The sequence below is a fragment of the Halichoeres trimaculatus genome, unplaced genomic scaffold (genome assembly GCF_033239565.1).
Source record: "Halichoeres trimaculatus isolate MK-OKI-2021-1 unplaced genomic scaffold, fHalTri1.1 fHalTri1_scaffold_6, whole genome shotgun sequence".
NCBI lineage: Eukaryota > Metazoa > Chordata > Actinopteri > Labriformes > Labridae > Halichoeres > Halichoeres trimaculatus.
The window spans coordinates 9,512,761-9,535,095 of NW_027437184.1; the positions used below are offsets into that span (position 1 = coordinate 9,512,761).

The following is a 22,335-nucleotide window of genomic DNA, read 5'->3' on the forward strand; positions in this document are numbered from 1 at the left end:
GACTAAAGTGTTCTTAAAACATCTAGACTTCCTGTTTGTTTTGAAACATTTAACTTTAATCTATAAAAAGCAGAGAAAGCCGGACGAGGACTTAAAGCCGTTATCAAAGGTTGTTTTTTGTGGTCAGTGAAGTAATCTGTCCTCTAATCGTCCTCGTTGGTGATGCAGGAAGTGATACTAGCACTCCAGATCTGATCCGTACACAGTTTTAATAAAGATGGCCGTCATGTCCTCCTGATTGGTCCAAACATTCATTGGTCATCAGTCAGATGTTGTACAAGTGTGTTTGACTGATCTGACCTTTGACCTTTTCAATCGTGTCATTGCTGTTTGGGCTTCTTCTCCTCCCTCAGTAGGCTGATGTACAGACGCAGGAAAGAGTAACACACGCCCATGGAGCAGTACACCGATGTTGCCAGCAGGGGGAGAAAGGGCAGTTTCTGTTGCCAAAGGGACAGAGGGAAGACAACCTCGCAGGCGACAGCCAGAGGAACCAGGCCGAGCAGGTAGATGGACTCAAGAGGGTGGAGCAGAGAGCCTGGACCACTGAGAAGAGAGAGACAGTAATCTCACTAATGCAAAGCAGAGCACTCTGGATAATGGAGTCCAACAGGAATCTATAGGTTTGTTCATGTTGCACAGGTATGAGGCAGCTCAGGTAAACTGGAACACATCTGCCATAGCAGCTTTATAACAGATAACTGTATATCTGTCAGTGATATTTACTAATTGCTCAGTGAAACCTGCAAATATGTCAGTGACACCTGCAATTGGCAGATGTTATTTCAATTGGCATGTGTCTTTAACAGATTGGCAGGTGTCAGTGTGCAGATTGCAGGTGCCACTGTGCTATTGGCAGGCGTTGCTGATGGACTGGCAGGTGTCATTGAGCAACTGTCAGACTGGCACATGGCACTGTGTGCTTGGAAGGTTTCAGTGTGCAGTTGGCAGGTGTCACTTAGGAATGCCAGGTGGCAGTGAGACATCAATAACTTACCAAAACCTGCCTTTCTCCGCATCACTCCTAGTTTTTAACATTTCATTTTTTCTCTAGGGAAATAAACTTCATTTTAACAAGGATTCAATTCTTGTAACATAATGATGTCAATCTTGTTGTATTGCAACTTTATTTTTAAAATCATATTTTTTTTTGTAACATTCCAATTTTTTCTCTTCAGACCTTATGATCATAAATAATGACTTGAATCCAGTGATATAAAAACTTAAGGGCTTGGTTCTACTCTCCTTGAACACAAACACACACCGTTAGTTCAGTGTGGAGGGAGTAAAGGTTTACCTTTGCAGTTTCCTCAGAGCAGTGAATGAGAAGATCACAAAGATCAGCATCAGAGAAACTTTGATGGGCAGCTCTGCAATACAGGGAAAAAGGTTTTAAACAATAAGAATCCTCCACATATCTGACCTCCCTCCTCTCTCCCAGCTTTTTACCTGCGGGGGTGAAGATCAGTGGGAACAGCGAGTAATGACCTGTGGTGCTAAGAAGCAGAAATATCCCAGCATCCTCACTGCTCTCCACTGCCAGGATGCTGCAGAGACAAACCAGAGAAACAGCCTCCAGTCAAATCCAGAAATGGCTCTGAAGGCGGGGTGAAAGGGTGGAGGACAGAGAGCGCACACTGTGGGTTTATGACCTGAGCGGCAGGATGGCAATGAGGATGGCCTTCTCATGGACGTGCCAGCCAAACATGAAGGAGCCCAGGGCGCAGAGCACCAGGCAGCGCAGAAAACCCCGAGCACCACGAGGACGTCGCCAGATAGATGCCACAGCCGGCTGCAGATACAAAGAGAAAGAGAAAGACAGACAGGAGGTAAATTGTAGTTTCTGTGGATCGCTGCTGAATTTCCAGGATTAATCTTTCAGCCTCAGCTTGCTGTGACTCACCAGGATGGAGATCAGAGTGCAGACAAGTGTGATGGTGGGGGACACCGAGGGGAGGACTGAGTGCTGAAACTCCTGAACCAACCCGCCTGTCATAGAAGCCCGGGGAAGCGCTGCCTCCTGCAGCAGCTTCAGCCGAACGCCTGCTCAAACAGAGACAACAAGTTACTGAGACATCCAGTGAGCTGACTGGACGATGCTCGGGAGGAGATGGAAGCTCACCGAGCGTCACCAGGATCTTGTCGAGGATGTTGTAGAGAGCCCAGATGTTGGGGGCCCAGTAGGCGTGACAGAGGCCCCTCTTAAAGGGGAAAAGACGAGACAGGACCTGAGGGAGCTGACCCTGAAAATAAATCAGAAATCCTTCATTCAGTAATATTTTGTTTATGTCTAGGGGGAAAATTTGCACACAGAGCTCCATCTCAATGTCATATCTTCTTTAACTTCAATTAAATTGCTCATAATTTAGGGAAACCGTGATTGTTCGCTGAAGAGGGAACACTCTGCTAACCATGGCGATGAAGGGGCCGAAGGACAGAGCGCAGACTGAGATCACGATGGCACCCAAGGTGAGCAGGCGCAGGAGACTGAAACTCCTCCACCTGACCGAGCCGTCTGCACACAAACAAACCAAACGTGAGGACATGTAACAAAATCAGCAGAGGATCAGGTGTGTTTGTCCTACCTGTGTTATTCTGAGTGAAGCAGTAGCTCCTCAGCAGATAGATGCCATACGCCGGGGCCACATACAGGTAGATATGCTTCAGGTTGAGCAGGATAGAAAACAGCAGTGCCCCCTGCAGGTGCTGAGACTATACAACAGAAAAACAAAAGATGAACTTATACATCGAAAGTGTTGTATCTTGGTGGACTGTGCGTGTGTACCTGCAGGTGTTTGGCCACTGACAGCAGCAGGAAACCAAACAGGAAGCCATTATACTGGAAGTGAATATCTGAGAGAAACTGTGAAGGATGTTTGTCTGCGTCCAGAGTTAAATGTTGTCGCTGATATTATCTTATACAGTGAAATGTCTGAGCTCTGATTGGATACGATCTACGATGAGGAGGCCGAAGTTCCAGAGCAGCAGAACCGCGAGGACAAAGGACAGTTGGTTCAAAACGTCTCGGGAGCCTTTCCGCTCCTGAACACACCTGCAGCACCTGGAGGAGGAAGGAGCCAATCAGGAGCATTTGACACTCACTGCATACCTTAGGGGTGAAGACGTCATTCATCAGGGTTTAACCTGAGCGCTGTGTCTGGACTCACTCTCTGACAGCATAGATAAAAACCAGGTCGGTGAAAATGACCGACAGTCTTTGGAAGAGGACAGTGGCCTGGCTGGCATAGTTCAGGTTCTCCACCTGCAGCATGTTCCTGTCAAAGTGCTGAGCCACCTGAGACAGACCAAACTCGAACCAGGCGAATAGCGGAGGGTAGTCCAGAGTCCACTCTGAACTGTTCTGTAGGGACAGGAAGAAACGGTACTCACCTGTCAGATTCATTGTCACATGTGAACAGGAATAGTGCATATAACATATAAATTTAATCCCCACTGACCTCATGGTACCAGCGGGACACAGGCAGACTGTGAGTGATGGCCAACCAGTTCCTGTGCACCTCGAAGTCTGTGGAGTGACTGACAGACACACAGACACAGAGAGCGACTCAGACGAAACAAAGCATATGGTGAAGCTTTAAGAGCTACATCACAACACAATAACTCAAACTCCTTGGAGAAATGAATAGAAGCTCATTTCCACCAGAATGATATTTTAAATAAGAGGACCAATTGGACCAGATGAATAAGGAAATCCAAAAGGTGTCATAAGAAAGAAAGTCAAAATTACAAAAATAAAAAGTTAAAATTTAAAAAAGTAAGTAAAAAGGGATTAATGTAATTATAGCTCACGTGTCATCACTGAAAGTCTCACATCTCATTTTCATCTCATAATCGGAATTTCATGACTCACACTCAAGTAATTCGACGATCTCATTATGTCACATAATATCTCACAACTTTTAAAAACTTTTTTTCCCCTCTTTTCAAAACTGCATAGAAATGCCCCTTTGTGTTTTTTTAATCTCATTATTTCGCCTTGTGTCAAATATTTAATCGTATAATTGACTGTTTTCTCACTGATCATCGTCGGTTGAATAGTGAAGTAACGGCGCCACCTGGAGGCCCTTGTCGGTAAACGCCTAAGGTTAATGAACAAATTTACTGTTAGTAAACAGTTACGGCTGCGCGTGCATCTTGGCAACAGGAGTGCTGCGAATGGTTTTTAGAGGGAGTTAAAAATCGTGTTTTTTTTTTTTTTTTTACCTAATTAACACCAAGTTGACAGGTGGTAAACGACTCCCATGTTCATGAGAAAAATTGAGTGCATGTGAAAAAAAAAACTACACATGTCGAGAGACATTCGGTTTTAGGAGAGAAATGCAACGTGTATATCGCCAAGAAAGAGTATAAACACACAGGCCAGTGGATGCTTAAAGCGTGTAAAGTGTAAATAGTGACCCCGTTCACAGGTGACTCTCAGTCAGCCGACCAGCATCAACACGGTCGGCTGTGAGTCAACAGTTGGCACGGTCACTCTTTTCTCCAGAACACCTGCAGCTCTTTAACGGTCAGAACTGGATAGCAGTTGACTCCATGGTATGGTGTAGTCTCCGACAACTAACCATATAGCAACCAGGCTTTTTGTGCTGCTTATAGATTTAATTTAGTGTTAATAAAACGCTAACTTGTTGGATTGAATGGAGCTAAACGCCACTTCGTTACCGAAAGTCCATACCGATGACGTCGGCTTAAAATTGGTCTAGAACACGTAATGTAACACAGCCCCCCTCTTGTCAGTTCTTATCAATGTGATACCTATAACTAATTAAAATTATATATATATAAATAATGAAAAAAATACCAATTCCGAATCACATGCAAATATAACGTAATTAACCTCAGAGTTCAGTTAAAGACTACTTTTTCAAGCTTGTAGTAAATATTAAGCTCTTGAGTGTGTAAGCTCGATGCTAACAGCCATGACAGCAGCTCAAAAATTGTCAACTTTTTCAACTAAAGGTACCCTCCATTTGTGAGCCACTGAACAAATAAAATCTGCATAAAATTTCCCCACTCACTAGGCGTTGATAAACAGACACTTGAGGAGAGAAACTCCGAGTGCTAACACTGGAAACCAGCTCCAACTGTCAGCCACGGGCGCCGCCATGACAGTGATGCTGTTGGTTTTGAATCAAAAACTTTATTGATAGTTTGGTCCTGGAAATGTGTGCCTTGCGGTCAAAACGTCAAGGGAAACAACTTATTTTAAGTTTTTTTTCTGTCACTCAATTTTTTCTATTTTTGTGGCCCTTATTTATCAAATTTATTCGATTGGTAATCGAAATAAAGCTCTTCTGCTCGCCTTTACACAAAGCTCAGTTGTTGGATTCCTACGGTCACTGAATGCAGCATCGGGTCAGCTCGTTCAGACAACTTTTCTCTGTTTCCGGAGCAGTGTGTGACTCCTGGCAGTGGAATCATTGACTGAAAGTTAGTCAGTATCCATTCCAGCTGTTTTAAGTGCTTTAGTGTACTTTAGTCACACACAGAGACGCAGCAGTTATGAACGGGATGAACGCGCTTCTGCGGCGGTGTTACCTGCTGCGACGGGTCGGAACACGAAGAGGTGAGTCTGATCTACTGTAATAGACACATTAAGAAGCTACAGTTTGTCATATTCATACACAAGCCGCAAAACACTCTGAGTCTGAGACACGCCAAAAGCAAGCTGTTTCTTTTGATTGTTGTCCTATGCTTGACTTTTGAGCCTTGAGAGACGTTACTGCGCAAACTCAGATTGAACAGAACGAGGTGGGAACAGTTGCCAGGCAACAAGCGGAGATCCCAAGACAGTTGCTGACCTCTGTTCATGAAAATTTTTCACTTTCACCTTTTAAATGACGCGATAACGCAGTAAACATTGTCTACATGCAAATTTGTTATAGCTCACTTTCCAAAACAATCTACGTTCTCCAATTTTTAAGCAGGAGGCTGGCTGATGTTTTCTTATCAGCTTTCCTGGTATTCAGATAGATCAACCATAGCCATGGTTAGTCCCCTAATTACTTCTTGTAGACTTAAATCTTTTTGTATTTAGGATATTAAGATCTCAAGTCTGCCCAATCAGTTGCACAGCTCAGGTGATTGACAGGCGGGCGCCCTATAGCTGTTAGTGTTGAGACTTAGAGCCTGCCCCATTTCCAATATGGCCTGTGTTGACAATATGCTTTAAAACTCCGTTCTAGAAACAGATGGGTGACATCATTATATCAATTTATTATACATTTTATTATTTTTATAATATAGCTTTATTCTTGTCACATTCCAACCTCTATTCCTTTACACCACAAATAATTCAGCTTTATTCTCAAAAAATTACATCTTTATTTTTCCTAATGTTGCTTTATTACCACTCCATCACAGCCTTATTAATGTAAAATGACAATTTTATTAACATAATATTATAACTTCACTCAAGCTTAATTCTGGCTTTATTTCAACCTTACTGTCTCTACATTGTAGCTTTATTGTTGTAATTCTTTATTCTTGAAATTCCACAGTTTTACTTTTCTAAGTCTCAAACTTTAAGCTGGGAAAATCACCCTTTCTTTCTTATGGCATCATGAATTTATTTTGAGAATCATTTTTATTTGATGTGGTCCTCCATCGCTTGTTTTGTGTATTTCTTTCACAGAATTAACTTGATTGCATTTATATTAAGGGATATACTATTAAGTGATTTGTTATCATTTGACCCAAGATGATCATAAATGTTATTTTAAATTTATGTATGGTCAAATAGATTTCCACACAACGACACTTGCAGCGACCTTTGACATGAGGAAAGTGGAGTTGACACCTTTGGAACAGAGAAAGCTGACGTTCGATTCCCACACCATGGTGACGGAGCTTGAGGGCAGCGGTGAGAAATCGAAGTGACATAAACACAAGATGATCATGAAATACTGGGACGCAGCTTTAGTTTTTTTTTGTTGTGTTCAGGTTTTACAAAGCATCAGGCGGAGCTGATCGTCTCTGCTCTAGTCACTCTGACCACAGCCAACATGGACATGGTGTACAAAGACATGGTGACGAAACCTCACCAGGTACAACACGTTCGTCCACCACACTTAATTTGTCATTAAAAACAAGAAAGAAAGGAACACAAAAGAGGAATTCAGAATTTTGATGCTTAAATGTTGGAGGATCACACTTATCATTCATCACAGGAGCTGCTTGTAGCTTCAGTGAGCAGGGGAGTGTATTAGAATGAGTTGGCACTAGATGAAATGGAATATATAGAAGAATGAGGTGGAATAGAATGGGATGTAAATAAGTGAGCAAGAATAGAACCAGATCTAAGAGAATAAAACAGATAAATTTTGTATAGAATGAATTAGAATAGAATGAAGTGGGTTAGAATAGAGCAGACATAAATATACTAGAAAACAGATGGTTGGAACAGAATAGAATGAGATTGAATTGATTGAGTTAGATTGAAAATGAATAGAATGATGTGGAATAGAAAAGAATAGTTCCGACTAGAATATAAGGATGAGGAATAGAGTAAAATGACTTGGAACTGGGTTGAATGAAACTGAATTTAATGATTAGAATAGAGTGAAAAGGAAAAGAATGAGACAGAGTAGGTCTGAATAGAATGAGTTACAAGAGCAAAACATTGAGTAGAGTTGAGTACTATGGAATAGAAAAGATTGAGTTGGAATAGAACCACTTGTAATGGAATCGTACACGATAGAACAGAAAAGAGTGATGATGGATTGCTACAGTTTTGAAATGAGTGTGGAATGGTACAGAATAGAATAGAGCCAATCCTTATTGTCCCCTCAGGTTTTTATGTGCCTTAGGTTCTTCAGGTTCATATTGGCTAACATTAAAAATATTCCCGGAGTCATTTCTTTATTAAGCTTTGAAATGAATGAATTCTACTACATGTTTTCATTTGTCAGAAGAACTCTAGCCTTCCTGAGCTCACAGACTGAAACACACAGTGTAGTGTGTGTTAGTGGTGAGTTGTAGATAAATATTTTTAGGGATGCACGATGTTATCGGCACAATATCAGTATCGGCTGATAAAAGCTTAAAAACATGTTTATCGCTATTGGCAGATATGAACATTTCTGCCGATATGCACAGCCGATAAGGTGCTATTCAGTTAGGATTATTATTTACCATCTGAAAAATAAGCTCCTTAAATAAAATGTAGCACTTCATTTATTTGCACTGCAGAGCTCTGTGTCTGTCACCAGGTTGTTACAGTAGCTCTAAAATAATCAAATGCAACTTGGTTATGTTTAAAATGCATTGTACTTTTAAAGTTCATGTGATCTAAAGAAATTATTTTTCCGTATTTCAATACTGAATGTCTTGAGTTTGAAAAAGTACATTTCTTATTTATGGTAAAATCAAATGTTTTTGTCTTGTTTTATGTGTGTTTCTTAAACAAATAAGACCGTCACAATAAGAGTAACATATAAATTCCAGTACAGGATAGACTTAGCTTTCTTTACAGTGAAAAAAACAAACAAACTTGTGATTATCGGTATCGGCCAAAAGGGGTTTCGATATATCGGCATATCGGATATCGGCAAAAATCCAATATCGTGCATCCCTAAATATTTTTCCCAGCTGAAGTGTGTTTACTCTCTGTATTTGTGTATGTGTGTGTGTCTGTTCAAAGGAAATCGCGGTGCAGCAGATCATGGCTCACCTGGACTCCATCAGGAAGGACATGGTGATCCTGGAGAAAAGCGAGTTTGCCAACCTGCGATCTGAGAACTCTGTATGAGAAAGTTTTCAAAGTTTTTGAAAAAGGAGACTATCAGGCAGATTAACCGCTCCTCCTTTATCTCTGTCTTTCTCTGTCATAGAAAATGAAGAGAGAGTTAGAACAACTGCAGAACAGACTGAAGGTCAGAGTCGTGTTTGTATTTATAGTACATAAATTGGTTGTAATCTATATGTTAATATCACACACGCACAGTCTGTTGGATGTGACGGTGTGTTTCTGTTCAGGAGGAGAGTCAGAAAGTCCGAGCAGAAACCAAACTGGACATTAACCTGGAGAGCAGCCGGATCTCTGACATGGTGTGTGAGCACTAACTCGCCTTTACTGAGTTTTATTAGTTAAAGAAGAATTGTAGGACAGGCTGCAGTTTGATGTCACATACTCAATCAGCTGGAGGTAACTACTGGATATGTTCAAAGCCCACCCCCAAAAATCAAGAGGATTTTTTGCTTTTGGAAAAGAAGGAACAGTCCTGTTAAGCCAACATAGAGTAGCCCATGTTTGATTTTGTTTTCCTTTTTTATTCAGTTCACTGAACAAGAGAAGAAACTGATGGAGGCAAGTACAGATTTCCACCACAAGGTAAGAGCTACTACAGTAAACCTGTTATACTGCCAGTCTTTCTAAAGGGTGCAGTACCCATCAGCAGTTTCTCATGTGATTGTTGATCATCAGAAAACCGACCTGGAGCATGACAACATGGAGATCAATAAAAAAATGGACCTACAGGTGGCCTCACTGAAAACTGTCTTGGAGTCCCTCAAACTGGAGACCATCCGTTACCTGGCAGGTATGTTACACAGAATTCCCATCATGCACTGCTGTAACAGTAGTAATATTTACATGACGCTGTTCTCTCCTCAGCCACCGTGTTTTCCTGCCTCGCCATTGCGCTTGGAGTTTACCGCCTGTGGAGGTGAAGAGGGGACTACCTGCCTTCTTCCTCCACATAAATTAGTTCCTGTTTACTCTTTTACAGACTGCGGCTGCTACAATCGTTAATATTTAAAGGAGCTCCTCTGTTTTTCATTAAAAATAGTGTAAATACTTTACAATACTGTACAATGTGTTTCCAGATTTGTATGATCATCCATTGGCAGGAAATAAAGACACTGAGGCAGAAGTTTAACTCCACTGAACCTTTATTTAGAGTTTGAACCTAAATAACAATAAAACTGAGTAAAGATCAATCACTTTCCACACAAACACAAACAAGTTTCAGACTTTTTTTATTGAAAATCAACCAAAGAAAACCAGTAGATTCTCCATCCACCAGCAGGTGAGCTTGCAGCCGTCCGATCAGATGATGCTTACCTTTAACGCAGTGAAACACCTGAAACTATGGTCACTGTGAAACCACCCACCTGACTACAGCCTGACAGAAAACAAACAGCTCCATCAGCAGAAATACCAAAAAATACTTTAATTTATAAATTAAATCATTTACATCTTTTATCCAAACAGAACCTTTCTCTTCTTAATAAACAGTTTTCATTTAATTCACAGAAACAGACCAGAAAAGGTCAAAGGTCACGTAGTATCCAAATACTAAAATGTATTTAAGGGTTGGATGCTAAGCGCTCAGCTCAGCACCATAAAAACACGTTTTCCTCCAAAAACAGAAACAAAGTGATGAGAGCAGCAGCAGCGTTACTCCACCGATTCTGATTGCGCTTCTGTTAAAAGCTCCGCCTCCTTTTTCACTTCATGAAGCTCGCTGTTTTCCTCACTCTTGACTTCCTGTGGAGTGATGGCGGTGACAGCAGCAACAGAACAAGATGTTTCCTCTTGGTCAATCTCCTCTTTCTTGACAATGTTTGTCAGTGGGTGCTCAGTGAGTAGCTTGCTGGGAGATGGCGTGACATCGATGTACGACGACTGAGAAGACAAAAAAACAGCTCGTTAAGCATCTGAAGGGTTGGATTTTATTATTTACACCATTTGTTCTTCAGTTACTCACATTCTTATAATCCTCAAAGCAGGCTGGGTGGAAGTTCTGCAAACAAGAAGGAGAACAATTAATAACGGAAGAGCTTTACACATCAAAATATGGAACAAACACTTCAGAGAAATTCATAAACATACAAGACCATCAAGGTTTAGTCAGGATTATGTTCAGTCAAAGTGACCAACAGGTTTCCAAAACAGTCCAACGCTCTGCACTCTAAGATTTACGTTAGTGGCTCTTTTTAGCTTGGCTCACACTGCATCTGATCAAGGACCAAAGTCAGGCCTGATGTTTGGTCCAGATTATCTTATAGTGTGAGCGGGTGACAGATTGATCCTAAACCCCATGATCATCGCACAGACTCGTTGAAACCGCCCCGATTCAGCAATAATTTCACGTCTGTCCTTCTGCAGACAGCTCTGCTGCTCTCTCCCCCTGTCCCACCAGCGTGCTTAAAACATCACATCAAACAACTGAGCACATGTGGTGCGTTGCTATCTGGCCAAATAATCTTGGTGAAATCCTGCTGTGTGTGCTGGACAGTATTTTTAAATCTTGTAGTAAGTGCGTGCTTAAGATTGAAGAGAAAACGATCAGGGAAAATTCTCAGTTATGACTGTGATACAACCCGATTTCAGAATCTTTTAAGAATAAAAAAAAAAAAAACTATAGTTTTGGCCAGGCTTTACAAAGCTTTTATCGTTCTAGGATGATCCTCTCAGCATGTCTGCCTCGGACAGAGCTCTCTCTGCCCTTGTGGTGTCACGACATTCCTGAGCTCTTTGCCTCTGGACGTTATAACACAGAGTGCTCTATGAAAAGAAATAATGTCATGCCTTTCAATTTGCTTTCAGGCTTGATGAGGGCCAAACTAAAAACTGTTCTTGGTATTTCAGGCCTACTCCTTCAACGTGCCATTAACCCCTTATTACCCAACTAGCATCCAGACCACTTGGATCTTTATTTTCTTCTTCTGTGTTTTTTTTGCCTTTGGAGCTGGTCATTACTGTTTACGTGTCTGCTCTGCGTTATTGTCTGCCTATGCTCAGTGTGTTTCTGCATCATGTGTTACCTTGTCGTCGACCCTGATGGCGTTTTTCAGGAACCAGTCCTCCTCCTCTTCCACCCAGTAGGTCTCAAAGGGCTCCTGACATATTTCACAGAGCTGCAGGACAAACAAACAGTGAGTCGTCATGCTTTATAAATCTAGCAACCTCCTTGAGCTGGGAGGAAACCTTCATCAAGTCTCACCTCCCCCACTTGGTCCTTGGCGGCTCTGACGCTCTGGAACTCCTTCTCCTTTGCGGCTGCCTGAGTCTTCTGAACCTCCTCCTCATTCTCCTTCTCAAAAAACTGACTCTTTGCTCGCTCCTCCAGGTCCGCGATCTCTTCAAACTCAATCCAGTCCTGATAGAGACACACAAACATTACTCTAGACTCCATCAGTAGACTTACTCTCTGAAAGTCCCTCAGCTAGACCTGTGTGAGTGCTCTCTCACCGTGAGGCTGTAGTACCAGCGGCGGTGTGTGACTTTCTTGCTGGCGACCTTCCCGGCGTGGTTCTGTCTGAAGTGCCAGTCGAGGTGGTCGGCGTACATGTCGGTCTGCATGGCAGTGAACCTCATGCTGCACAGACAGCACTGATTCCCCGAGTAGAGGCGTGTCACCACACTCTCGTATCGCCTGATGATCAATCACACACAGGTGAACCATGATTTAAAAATTAAATATAAACACAGAAAGGACCCTGCATGTGTGTGTGTATTAACACTTACTGTTTCATGTCGTCGATGCTGAAGCCAGTGAGGTCAGGGACGTCTCCTTCTTCCTCCTCCTGCTCCTCCTCTTCCTCCTCCTCCACAGTGGGGGCAGCAGCACACGGAGCTGCAGAGCCTGGAATAGAAACAATCACAGAGTCAAAAAGTGCTTGGTTCTATTGGCTTCAGGGTTGGATCAGGGGACCCTGGTGGTGTACTGACCGGTGCTGGCAGTGGACGTGGCTTCAGGCACCGATGGTTTGATGATGCCGTTTGAGATGAGTTTGGACAGAAGGTCGTTTACATCCACCTGACCAAAGTGATTCTCTGGAGGGATGACCGGCGCTACAAAAAGACAATAAAGAAATCATTTTCCATCATTCAAGTGTCAGGGTTTGTTTCCTATCAGCCCCATGGACAAACTGCTGTAAGGTTAAAGTGAGTTGAACTGAGCGGCAGTCTCACCTGGCTGGCTGTAAGGCACTGAGTTCTGAGGCAGGAACGGCTGGGGCTGGTTCATGTTCATCATGTTCACCTGAAAACAGGAAACCAGACTTAGTGAGCAGGAAGGGCTCATCTAAAGAAGACACTCAGCTGACCAATAAGTGACATCACAGGTGTGACAGAAAGGTGCATAACTCACTGGCTGCTGCATGCCGACAGCAGGTGCAGCTGGGTTGTAGAAGGGCGTGGGGCCTGGCTGGCTGAAGGGCGGGTTCGGCTGCATGTTGAAGTTGGTGTTAGGCTGAATATTCTGCTGTCCCTGGAACCCCATTGGTCCCCCGGAGAACTGAGGGTTCATGGGCTCCAAGAACCTCTGAGGGGCCATGTTGAAGTTCTGCTGGGGCGCCATCGGGTTCTCGTAGATGGGTGGGGCCATCGGCCTCAGGGGGGGTTGCAGGTTTTGCTGGGGGGCAAACCTGAGAGGTCCCTGCTGTCCAGGAGGGCACTCATACATCTGGGGCCCTCCCTGCTGGGGGACGTTGGGGAGGTCAAACCGGGGTCCAGGCTGAACAGGACCATCAAAGCGGTTGGGCCCAGGGGCTTCAAACCTTATAGGGCCCATTTGGTTTTGGGGGGCGTCAAAGTGCATGGGCCCTTGCTGCTGGAAGCCCATTGGACCAGGACCAGGGGCCATATTGTTAAAACGCTGCATAGGGGCCCCAAAGTGACCCTGTCCCGGTCCCTGACCCTCAAACCTCACAGGAGGCCCGTCAAAGCGTCCAGACCCTTGGGGATGAGCTGGCCCCTCAAACCGTCCCATGTCGTCCCCTCCTCTGACTGGACCGTGAGACATGTGAGGGCCCTCAAACCTCTCTGGCATGTGATGTGAGGGTGCACCTCCTTCGAACCTCCCAGGGCCTGGATGATGGGGTCCCTCAAACCTTGATGTGTCATCATAGCGTCCTGGGCCCCCTCCCTCGTACCACCCTGGGGGGTGCTGTCTTGAAGGGCCCATGTGTGCAGGACCATCGTATCTGGAGGGGGTTGGTCCTCCATCATGCGGTGGCGTGTGCCCAGGAGAGTCGTGCTGACGGGCTGATGTCAGGGGCCCTGCTCGTGCCGGGCCCTTCAAGATGGATTTGGGTGGAATGTGAGCAGGGGCAATGTCCAGGGGCCCATCATCTGAATGCTCACTGTTCGGACTTTCGAAGCGAGGGATCGGGCTTGCCTCTCCAGAGTCTTTTTGATGAAGAGGAGAGAGACGCTCACGCTCAAACCTCGGGGGTGGGGGCTCCAGTCCAGCAGGGCTTGGACAGTTCCCGTGGACCATGGTGCCAGAGATGGGCCCTTCAGGCCGGCGAGGGTCAGGGTGCCTGGAATCAGCAGCTGGGGCGTACCTGCGGGGAGCGTCGTAACCACTCTTGTGCTCATCGTAGCGTTGTCTCTCTGTCAGCGGTGAGTTCCACTCTCGCTCAGCTGGAAACACGAAACAAAGTCATGAAGAAGAGTCTCATGATTTCATCTAAAAGCGCAGAAATGCCCTCTCTCTTTCTAACATCTGACTACATCTCCCAGGACCCCCTGTGTTAGCTGTGTAGACTGTGATCTCTGTGAGGGTCTAACCCTGCTGTCTCCTCACTGACTGACACCGTGACACACTGCAGCTCCAGTCCCTGACTTCTGACTCCTCTGTGGACGAAGATGACAGGCGAGGTTTGTCAGTGATGTCATGACACAGGTGGCTGAGGTGGTGGTAGCAGCTCTGGACTTACCGGGCTCTCTGGGGTCGGCTCTCCTCCTGAACCTGAGTCCAGGGAGGGACTTGAGGGTTGGGAACTCTTTCCCGTGGTTGTACTCCTCAATCATAGGGCCAGATGGAGGGAGCGGCTCCTCGCGCTCTTTGCTCCGCCTTTCACCTGTGAAAGTATCAAATTTTAGAGACGGACCAGTGAACAGCTGCTGATGTTTTAAAACGTCATCCTTACTCACCCTGACGTTCCTGTGGCGCCCTGCGTCCAGCGCTGCGGCTGGCAGTCTTCTCATCCGATCCCGGCCCCTCACCCTCCCCTGGACTCTCTCCCCCCTCCCACTCCTCACCCACAGGTCGGTGTGTGACCTGAGTCTTCCTCAGCTTGGACTTGTGCTCGTAGTACGTCAGCTCTGCTGCATTCAAGGTGTCCTGAGGGCAGGGCTGAGCAGAGGGTGGAGTGGTCAGCAGAGGCTGTTTCTTGACAGGGAAGTTTCCAGGGAGTTCCCAGTTCTCTGAGTGCTGCTGTTTCTCCTCCTGGTACTGGAAGAAGGATTTCAGCTGGTGGACCATGTTCAGGAAGTCCTCCTGGGAGATTTCACCACTCTCCAGACGCTGACTGGCCTGCAGACAGTTAACAGACATTTTCACAATTCTGATCTGTATTAATGTGACACAGGAACCACAGAAGGGAACCATAGGATTTTTTTAAACTTGTGCAGGTGATAATTCTGTGACATACCCTCCTCAGCAGATCCTTCTTGGAGGCAGAGTTGAGGACCTCTGGGATCTGCAGGTTGGCGTCTACGCTGAGGCGATGTTTTGGGGTCCTGGGGGTGGTGGGTCGGGTTGGGGTGCCGTACTGTTTGTGTCTCTGTGGTCCAGGCTTGGTGTGGGACTCCTCTGAGAGCTTAAGACTGGAAAAGACAAATTTGTTTTATTTTTACAGCTTCAGCTCATTTAACAGTTAATTTCTCAAATTCAATCTTTTGTCTTTCATAAATCCATAATTTAAAATCTGGAGTTAAATTTTCACATGCTTTATGAACTCACTGTTTGTTCTCCTCCCAGCCACTCCTCCAGCGATGCGTTGTCTCCTTCGCCTCTTTGGCTCCTCCCTCGTGTCCTCGTGGGGAGTGAGAGTCTCTAAGCTCAGAGTGTCTGTTTTCTGTGGGTCTCTTTGATCTCCTGCTCTCTGATTGGTTCTTTTTGGGCGTGGGGCGGTCCTCTCTGTTGGGTTTTCCGTGCTCTGGCTCATCTGCACGGACTCTTCTGGGTTTCCCTGGTTTGTGGGAGGGGGACGGGGACAGGGAGCTGCTCCTGGTTCGACTCTTAGGGGACCTCCTGTCTTTCCTCTTCGGGGATGAAGTTGGGGAGCGCGACCTGGAGCGTGAGCGGGTTCGTTTCCTAGCGTGTGTGCGAGCGTTTCCTCCAGTCTTGAACTCTGGCTTGTCCTTGGACTCCTCACGGTCGTGTTTGCCAACAAAGCCATTGACCAGCTTTCCTTTGGTGGACCTCTGAGAGTCTGCCCTAACCTCTCGCTCCTTCTTGTCCGTGCATCTCTTCTTCTCTTTCAGCTCTTCATCTTTGGCGTCCATGCTCTTGTCCTGTGTGCGTTTCTTCAGACGGGGATCTTTCTTGCCCTCTGTGGACTTAGGAACCTCAGCCTCTGGTTGTTTTGTTTTACTCTGAACACCTTTGATCATCGGAGATGGAGACTTGGATTTTGGTTTCTCCTCTGTCACCTCCTTCTTCGGGGTCCTGGTCTTCTCTGGTCTGCTCTTTTCAGGCGTCAGAGCTGGACTTCCTGTCGTGTTGGTGTCATGTTTTTTCCCAGCAGGCTGTTCTTTGGGCTGTGGAGCAGCCACAGGGCCAGCACGATTCAGACGAGGGTCTCTGGTTGGAGGTTTAGTGTCGGGTTGAGTCTGAGGGGGGATCCATGGTCGGACCGCAGGAGCAGGTTGACTGGCAGGTGTCTGAGCCGTGTTAGCTGCTGGTGGAGTGGAGACTGCTGTTGATACAGGCATCACGAAACCTCCAGCCTAAGGACACAAAGTCATGAAAACTTCATCCTGTATGCCCTTCAAACATGAAAACAAGACATAGACAAACCATATTAAACTCACCAGCTGAGCTTTTGTCTGCTCCAGCTCCAGCTCAATCTTCCTCTGCTGCAGCTCTAGTAGCTGTCTCTGTTTGGCCAGCAGCTGTTGTCGAATCATGTGCTCCCGGGTCACGCTGGACTGGCTCACAAGAGGAGTCGTTGGAGGAGCAGACACCGCTGCAGGTGGAGGCTGGGGTGGACTCTGCTGGGCGGGTTGGACAGGAGGAGGAGAGGACACCTCCTCTGACTGAAGACATAATGAAACAAAGGGTTAGACAGAGGAAAGCAAGAGGTTTGAAAACTATACTCAGAGATTTTTACCTCCAGGAAGAAGAGAATAAAGAGTTTTTTTCTTTTTCATTTTCAGGGACTTTTTCTGTTCATTGTGTACGTTGTACAATATGGAAGCAATAAGAAGTATCAAATGCCAACTGCAGTGGATATTTTAATGGAAAAAGCCAAATTTCCCAGATGCACACTTTTTAAGAGTGCACTTGCAACCACCTTCAACCAAAATGCAATCAATTTGATGCTTTTTAATAAAATATGTTTATTTTTCTGGAGACATGCTTCTATGGGGTTAGCGCTATCAAACGTTTGCAGCCAAACAGAACATGCAAATCGCACATTTTGAAAATGTTTGGAGAGGTCTGTTTTCAATCATCATACTCAAAGCTGCAGACTTTTCCAGCAAGTTAAGACCTGAGGTTTCCTTATTGGTTATTTTGTTGTGGTTTAGAGCTGTGGATCCCAAAACAGGGGTCACAATTACATATTTCATCCGTTGTTATTAAAATATCAACAGAGATTCAATTTGATATAAAATCACACAAACAGAAAATTTTCAATCTGTCTTTGTTGAAGACCCCCTGGGGACTAAACCAGGATAACAACAGTATCAGATGGGGTAGATTCACTAGGGGACTTGGCAACATGTGTACAGCAATAGAGAAATTGCTACTGATCAGCTAAATTTTTTTTTTTTTTTTTTTTTTAATGTTACTTTGTTTCTGAATTGGCCCGTTTGTGCATTCACCAGTCTCCAACGCATCTTTGTGGGAAGATCTTTTTCAGAGTCCTGAGCTACAAAGTTAGAGCATCTACTTGGTTTTTAAACAGTTATCTGAAAAAAGGAGCTTTAGACACAAGCATAAGTGGCAAAAGGCTACACATGTTCTGTATTTCAATCCAAAGTATTGAAACAACCACAATTTACATGTGTTTAAATAAACAGAGTGTATCAGGTCTCAGAGAAAAAGTCAGTTCTCATCTGATGTGTCATTGCAGCTCATACACACCTGCTTCAAAAACTTGGGGTTGACATGAATGCTGGCATTGACGGTGGGCGGCAGAGGCTTGATGGGCCAGGCTGGGTCGACGGAGTTCACCCGCACATCCAGCGCGTACAGTTTCTTAAGAGGAAACACGTCGTCCCACGTAGAGCGTAACTTGAACAGACTCTTTCTAGTGTTTTCATCCACCTACAAACAGAGGACATGACTTGGTCCACAGCTACCCAGAGACACCTGAAGACACACTTCAGTATTACATCAAAACTTAACTATCATCTTACAACTATGAGATTTAAAAACAGAATCTGAAGGTATTAAAGAGCATTTCTGTAAGATCTAAATGCATGAACCCACCCTCCCGTAGTTTATTAGCAGCTCTAAGTTATGGCATTAAGTGAGCAGGAGCAGAGAGCAGATCACATTAAAAAGCAAGCAACACAACAAACAGGAGGGAAAGTGAAGTGGGCTGCCAAACAGATTCAGTGCTTAGATTTGATAACAAAACTTAACAGCAGCAAAGATAACTGTACCTTTTCAAAGACACATATAAATGAAGTGATTAGGTTTTTAGCAAACACTGCAAGGTATTCTCCTCCAACATTCTTCACTATGGAATCCACTAAGTACAAAACTGGAAGCTTCTCGGTTGTCGGGGCCTGGAGCAATAGAGAACTCGACAAGTTTAGAACACAACAGGGGTTAAACCAACATTTCAGAACAAAACACAACTTCACAGCATCAACATGGGCTAAACGCTCTCCCAATCACCACCCGCCGTGTGAAAAATCCGAATCAGAACGTGGGGGGAGAAAAAATCAGATCAGGAAAAAGAGGGAGGATACGTCCATCAAAAAGAGTTCATAGTCTGTGCATTTTTCTTCAGTTTGGAGTCTAAACAAAAAATTACTCCACCGCTGCAATAGGTCTCAAAGGGTTAAACAACCTGCAGAAAAATCTTCCAACATCAAGCAATCAGTCCAGCATCTGAGAAATGATCCAGCCTCAGGATCAGAGGAGGAAAAGGGTAGCCATGGAGGTTTAAAAAAAAAAAAAAAAAAAAAAACAGGAGTCCAGTCAGCAGGAACCGGTTTACCTCCAAAGAGGGTTTCTTCTTTTAACCACTCTTTGTACTTTACCCACGCAGTTTGAATCTTTCACTTAGTTTGGTTCACTCACACCCTTTAAAGTTTTACCCCTCGGTAGTTTAAATCCCATTACTTATTAAGAAAACCACTGATGTTAACCAAAGTTAAAGGGGCTGCATTTAAACTCTGCTGACTGAGCAGCATCAGTTAAATTAGTCTGTTTAATACAGACTCAAGTCTGTGAATATGAACCAGAGTCATACCAATAAATTACACTGGGAAATAAAAAATGACAAAAAGCACATTTCACATTTTTTATTATAACATTTTAACCATTCAATGACAGTTCAGTAAATCAAAATTCACTAGTGAATTAATGCAGAGGAACTCGGGTCAAAGTGAGTAAAGCTTTACGTGGTAAACGTGCAAACACTGAGCACACAGAGGCTGAACTAAACTGCTGACTGAGATGCATTTCTATAGGAGGTGGACGGCACAAAAAACCTGTGTAAAATCCATTAATGACATCTATGAGGCCTGGCAATTCTTAGAGGTATAGAAGTCTGGATATTTAGACTGACTAGGTGTGAAAATTAGTGAAGCTGAAGTGACAAAACTGGGCCTGCAGCGGTAGAACGATTTACGACACCACAAATAGGTCAACTTCTTTCTGTGGCTCCGACAAAACATTTTATAAATATTTTAGCCTTTTTGAATGTTTATCCATATTTTTTACTTAATTGTGATGCACTTTGATCTTCTCCCTGTGTTAAAAACTACTTCAACTATGTGTAATTATTTATAAAGTTAATCCTTTCCTCACTCGCTGACTTTCTAGGGAAGCTGTAGGGTTTGGGCGATTACAAGGTTAAATTCATAACTTAAAATAACTTTGTTACAATCTTTTAATTATTATTTACAATGTGCCATATCTTGCACGTTATCTTACTTTTGCATTCTTACAAACTATCTTGTAAAGTGATGTCAGATGTTATGCAGGGCACCCATAAATACAGTGTGGTACGTTATTATTCATTTTTACGCTCTTTCTCTAAGAAGTGATTCCGTACTACAGGTTCCACCACAGCAGAAGTCACCAGATGGTTGCAAGTGACACAATTTTAAGGGGTTTACACACTACAAGACCTTTACAACTCAATGTAGTTTCAAGACAGGCGTTTACGCCTCATCGGATAAGCACATGGCAGCGTAAAATCATAGTCAAGCATTAGAGCTACATTATGTGTGCATGTCTTGCTAAAGTAGCAACCTATTGAGGTGCAATAATAATGTTTTAGTCAAGTATGGTTGTGGCAGTATTTAGCTGGAGTGAGTACTTTTTGCTGGTGCTCTGCGTGTCCTTTTGTTAGTCTGAACATTCAAATAAGATACGTGCCCACAAATTTGGCCTAATTTGCCAACTGGGGTTCTTAAAAGCTTTGGAATTATTCCTTATCTTAACTGATTAATAATGATTACCTATGTATATTACGTTTTGGTTGAAAATGCTCTAAGTTGTCAGATCTGTTGGTTGTTGTAACAATTTTGGCCACTGTTGCATATGGAGTCTTTCTTGTATGCAGGTCATTGCGTTGCTATAATAATATTGGAATTAGTAAGTAGCACTATCATTCCTGTAATATGTCCCGGAAGTAAAAAGTCAAGAATCAACTGATGACTTACTTCAACAGGTTTCCCTTGGCATTTTCACGTTTAAAAACTATTAATGAGTCATCAAGTTTGAGAATAGCATCACGTGTTAAACAGTTAGCCTGTTAGCTCACACGTCTAACTAATTTGACGTTAACCAGTACGTTTTACGTTGTTAAGTCGTTTTATTAACTATTGAGGAGATGTTTTAAGAATATATTATAGTATTTCAACAGATAAGCGTTAAAATAAAGTAGTACTACTCGGTAACCACAACAATGGAATGCAACGTATCTATGCGACATGTCGAGCAACAAACGGTAGCCGCCATCGTGTCCTAGGCCTTTTACGTACATGGACAGAAACAACTGAAATTTAAGTATTCTATATTTATAAAAACCTTGCTTATTTGAGCTTCAATAATTGCGACGATATCCTTGGCGAAGTGGAGGTTTTCCTCGGCCAGGATGGTGAGCATGTTGATGTGCGGCTTGCTGTTGAACGTCAGGTCTTCCAGAGAAGACTGGTACTCTCGGCAGGCGTCGTCCCTCGCCGCCGTGTCGTCCATCTTTGAGGCGAGCGAGCCAGGAATAGCTAGACGACTGTTACTGGTAGCATAACCATTTATGATCAGGCAGTCCATGAACTCATGAATCTAAACGTTCCGACTTGATTTAATTAGAAATAACGCCTCGATTACGGTGTTTTTTTCCCACCGTTTGTCGTCCTTCTTTGCTTGCTGCGGCGACGACAAGATGGCGATTCCAACTGAAGCCCGCCTACGTAAGGGAAGAAATGAAATAACTGAAGTGACGCCTTGCACTCCCATTGGCCAATTTTACGCCTTCTTGACTATGCTCTCATTTTTCATTGGCTAAATTTTGTAACAGCCAAATGAATAAGCCAATCACATCGAAGCAATGTGAGGTTATTATTACATAACGATAGCTATTCATATGTTTCACAACAGAACAACACGAGGCCTAAACATGGCTGACGAGTCCCAGTGTAATTGAAGGAATCTGACAACTAAAGTGTTAAACTTTAGATATAGGCTAATTTATCAAGTTCAAAGTTGTCATAGTATTTGCAACTTTTATATACTGGGCCTTGCTTTGTCAATAATTATAATTATGGTTTTGAGTGTTATAAACCTTGGGTCCTTGCATGAGCTGAGCTTTGGAACATTGTATTTGATGTATTTCATTGTATTTGCAAAGTGGCAGAATGAGTTTGATGTCCGAGGGTCCCCATCTTTGCTTTTTGGAAAGGATGTGGTCCTATTGGCCTCAAAAGAGCCTATGAGCAGTCACATTTTGTTCTAAAATTTGTTTTTGTTTGTCTGTCTCAAAGACATTAAAACAAGCATCCGTTATAAGCTCTGCTTCAGCCAAAACCCTTTTTTGATCTGAATAGTTTCTATTTTTTTTATTGAAACTATCAAAATAGTGATGAATTGTGGGCTGTGGGAACACAGGGCCCAATTGTCTTTGGGATGTCTGTAAATATAACAATTCAGCTTCAGTTCAAGTGCCACA

The 22,335-nt window shown here is 43.8% G+C and overlaps 3 protein-coding genes across 3 annotated transcripts; 1 reads left to right on the top strand and 2 right to left on the bottom strand.

Annotated features, from left to right (window-relative positions):
* Nucleotides 1–34: 34 nt before the first annotated feature.
* alg8 (ALG8 alpha-1,3-glucosyltransferase) lies at nucleotides 35–5,167 on the bottom strand. The gene is made up of 13 exons (XM_074672907.1): nucleotides 5,040–5,167; nucleotides 3,459–3,537; nucleotides 3,168–3,361; nucleotides 2,952–3,061; nucleotides 2,786–2,853; nucleotides 2,586–2,712; nucleotides 2,412–2,515; nucleotides 2,123–2,243; nucleotides 1,904–2,043; nucleotides 1,653–1,792; nucleotides 1,450–1,547; nucleotides 1,298–1,370; nucleotides 35–546 (listed from the first exon to the last, which is right to left on the bottom strand). The coding sequence occupies exons 1-13, from the start codon at nucleotides 5,126–5,128 to the stop codon at nucleotides 321–323; spliced, it is 1,569 nt and encodes a 522-aa protein (XP_074529008.1). The 5' UTR covers nucleotides 5,129–5,167; the 3' UTR covers nucleotides 35–320.
* A 145-nt stretch (nucleotides 5,168–5,312) lies between these two features.
* ccdc90b (coiled-coil domain containing 90B) lies at nucleotides 5,313–9,906 on the top strand. The gene is made up of 9 exons (XM_074672908.1): nucleotides 5,313–5,587; nucleotides 6,764–6,883; nucleotides 6,964–7,067; nucleotides 8,663–8,764; nucleotides 8,853–8,894; nucleotides 8,998–9,069; nucleotides 9,299–9,352; nucleotides 9,446–9,560; nucleotides 9,635–9,906. The coding sequence occupies exons 1-9, from the start codon at nucleotides 5,524–5,526 to the stop codon at nucleotides 9,688–9,690; spliced, it is 729 nt and encodes a 242-aa protein (XP_074529009.1). The 5' UTR covers nucleotides 5,313–5,523; the 3' UTR covers nucleotides 9,691–9,906.
* pcf11 (PCF11 cleavage and polyadenylation factor subunit) lies at nucleotides 9,895–21,574 on the bottom strand. The gene is made up of 17 exons (XM_074672906.1): nucleotides 21,198–21,574; nucleotides 18,593–18,718; nucleotides 18,069–18,251; nucleotides 16,793–17,017; nucleotides 15,720–16,708; nucleotides 15,409–15,583; nucleotides 14,909–15,290; nucleotides 14,692–14,835; nucleotides 13,119–14,395; nucleotides 12,941–13,010; nucleotides 12,698–12,820; nucleotides 12,494–12,611; nucleotides 12,218–12,401; nucleotides 11,970–12,125; nucleotides 11,791–11,883; nucleotides 10,731–10,766; nucleotides 9,895–10,648 (listed from the first exon to the last, which is right to left on the bottom strand). Exons 1-17 carry the CDS (start codon nucleotides 21,438–21,440, stop codon nucleotides 10,421–10,423), a joined length of 4,752 nt encoding a protein of 1,583 aa, XP_074529007.1. The 5' UTR covers nucleotides 21,441–21,574; the 3' UTR covers nucleotides 9,895–10,420.
* Between the last annotated feature and the right edge of the window lie 761 nt (nucleotides 21,575–22,335).

Coding starts and splice junctions, on each gene's coding strand:
- ccdc90b (XM_074672908.1), top strand. CDS start 5,524: ATGAACGGGATGAACGCGCTTCTGCGGCGGTGTTACCTGCTGCGACGG. Junction 8,895..8,997: donor AACTGCAGAACAGACTGAAG/GTCAGAGTCGTG, acceptor GTTTCTGTTCAG/GAGGAGAGTCAGAAAGTCCG. Junction 9,070..9,298: donor GCAGCCGGATCTCTGACATG/GTGTGTGAGCAC, acceptor TTTTTTATTCAG/TTCACTGAACAAGAGAAGAA.
- pcf11 (XM_074672906.1), bottom strand. CDS start 21,440: ATGGACTGCCTGATCATAAATGGTTATGCTACCAGTAACAGTCGTCTA. Junction 12,821..12,940: donor AGTGCCTTACAGCCAGCCAG/GTGAGACTGCCG, acceptor GTCTTTTTGTAG/CGCCGGTCATCCCTCCAGAG. Junction 10,649..10,730: donor GCTTTGAGGATTATAAGAAT/GTGAGTAACTGA, acceptor TTGTCTTCTCAG/TCGTCGTACATCGATGTCAC.
- alg8 (XM_074672907.1), bottom strand. CDS start 5,128: ATGGCGGCGCCCGTGGCTGACAGTTGGAGCTGGTTTCCAGTGTTAGCA. Junction 1,548..1,652: donor ATTGCCATCCTGCCGCTCAG/GTCATAAACCCA, acceptor TTGTCTCTGCAG/CATCCTGGCAGTGGAGAGCA. Junction 547..1,297: donor GCTCTGAGGAAACTGCAAAG/GTAAACCTTTAC, acceptor CTCTCTTCTCAG/TGGTCCAGGCTCTCTGCTCC.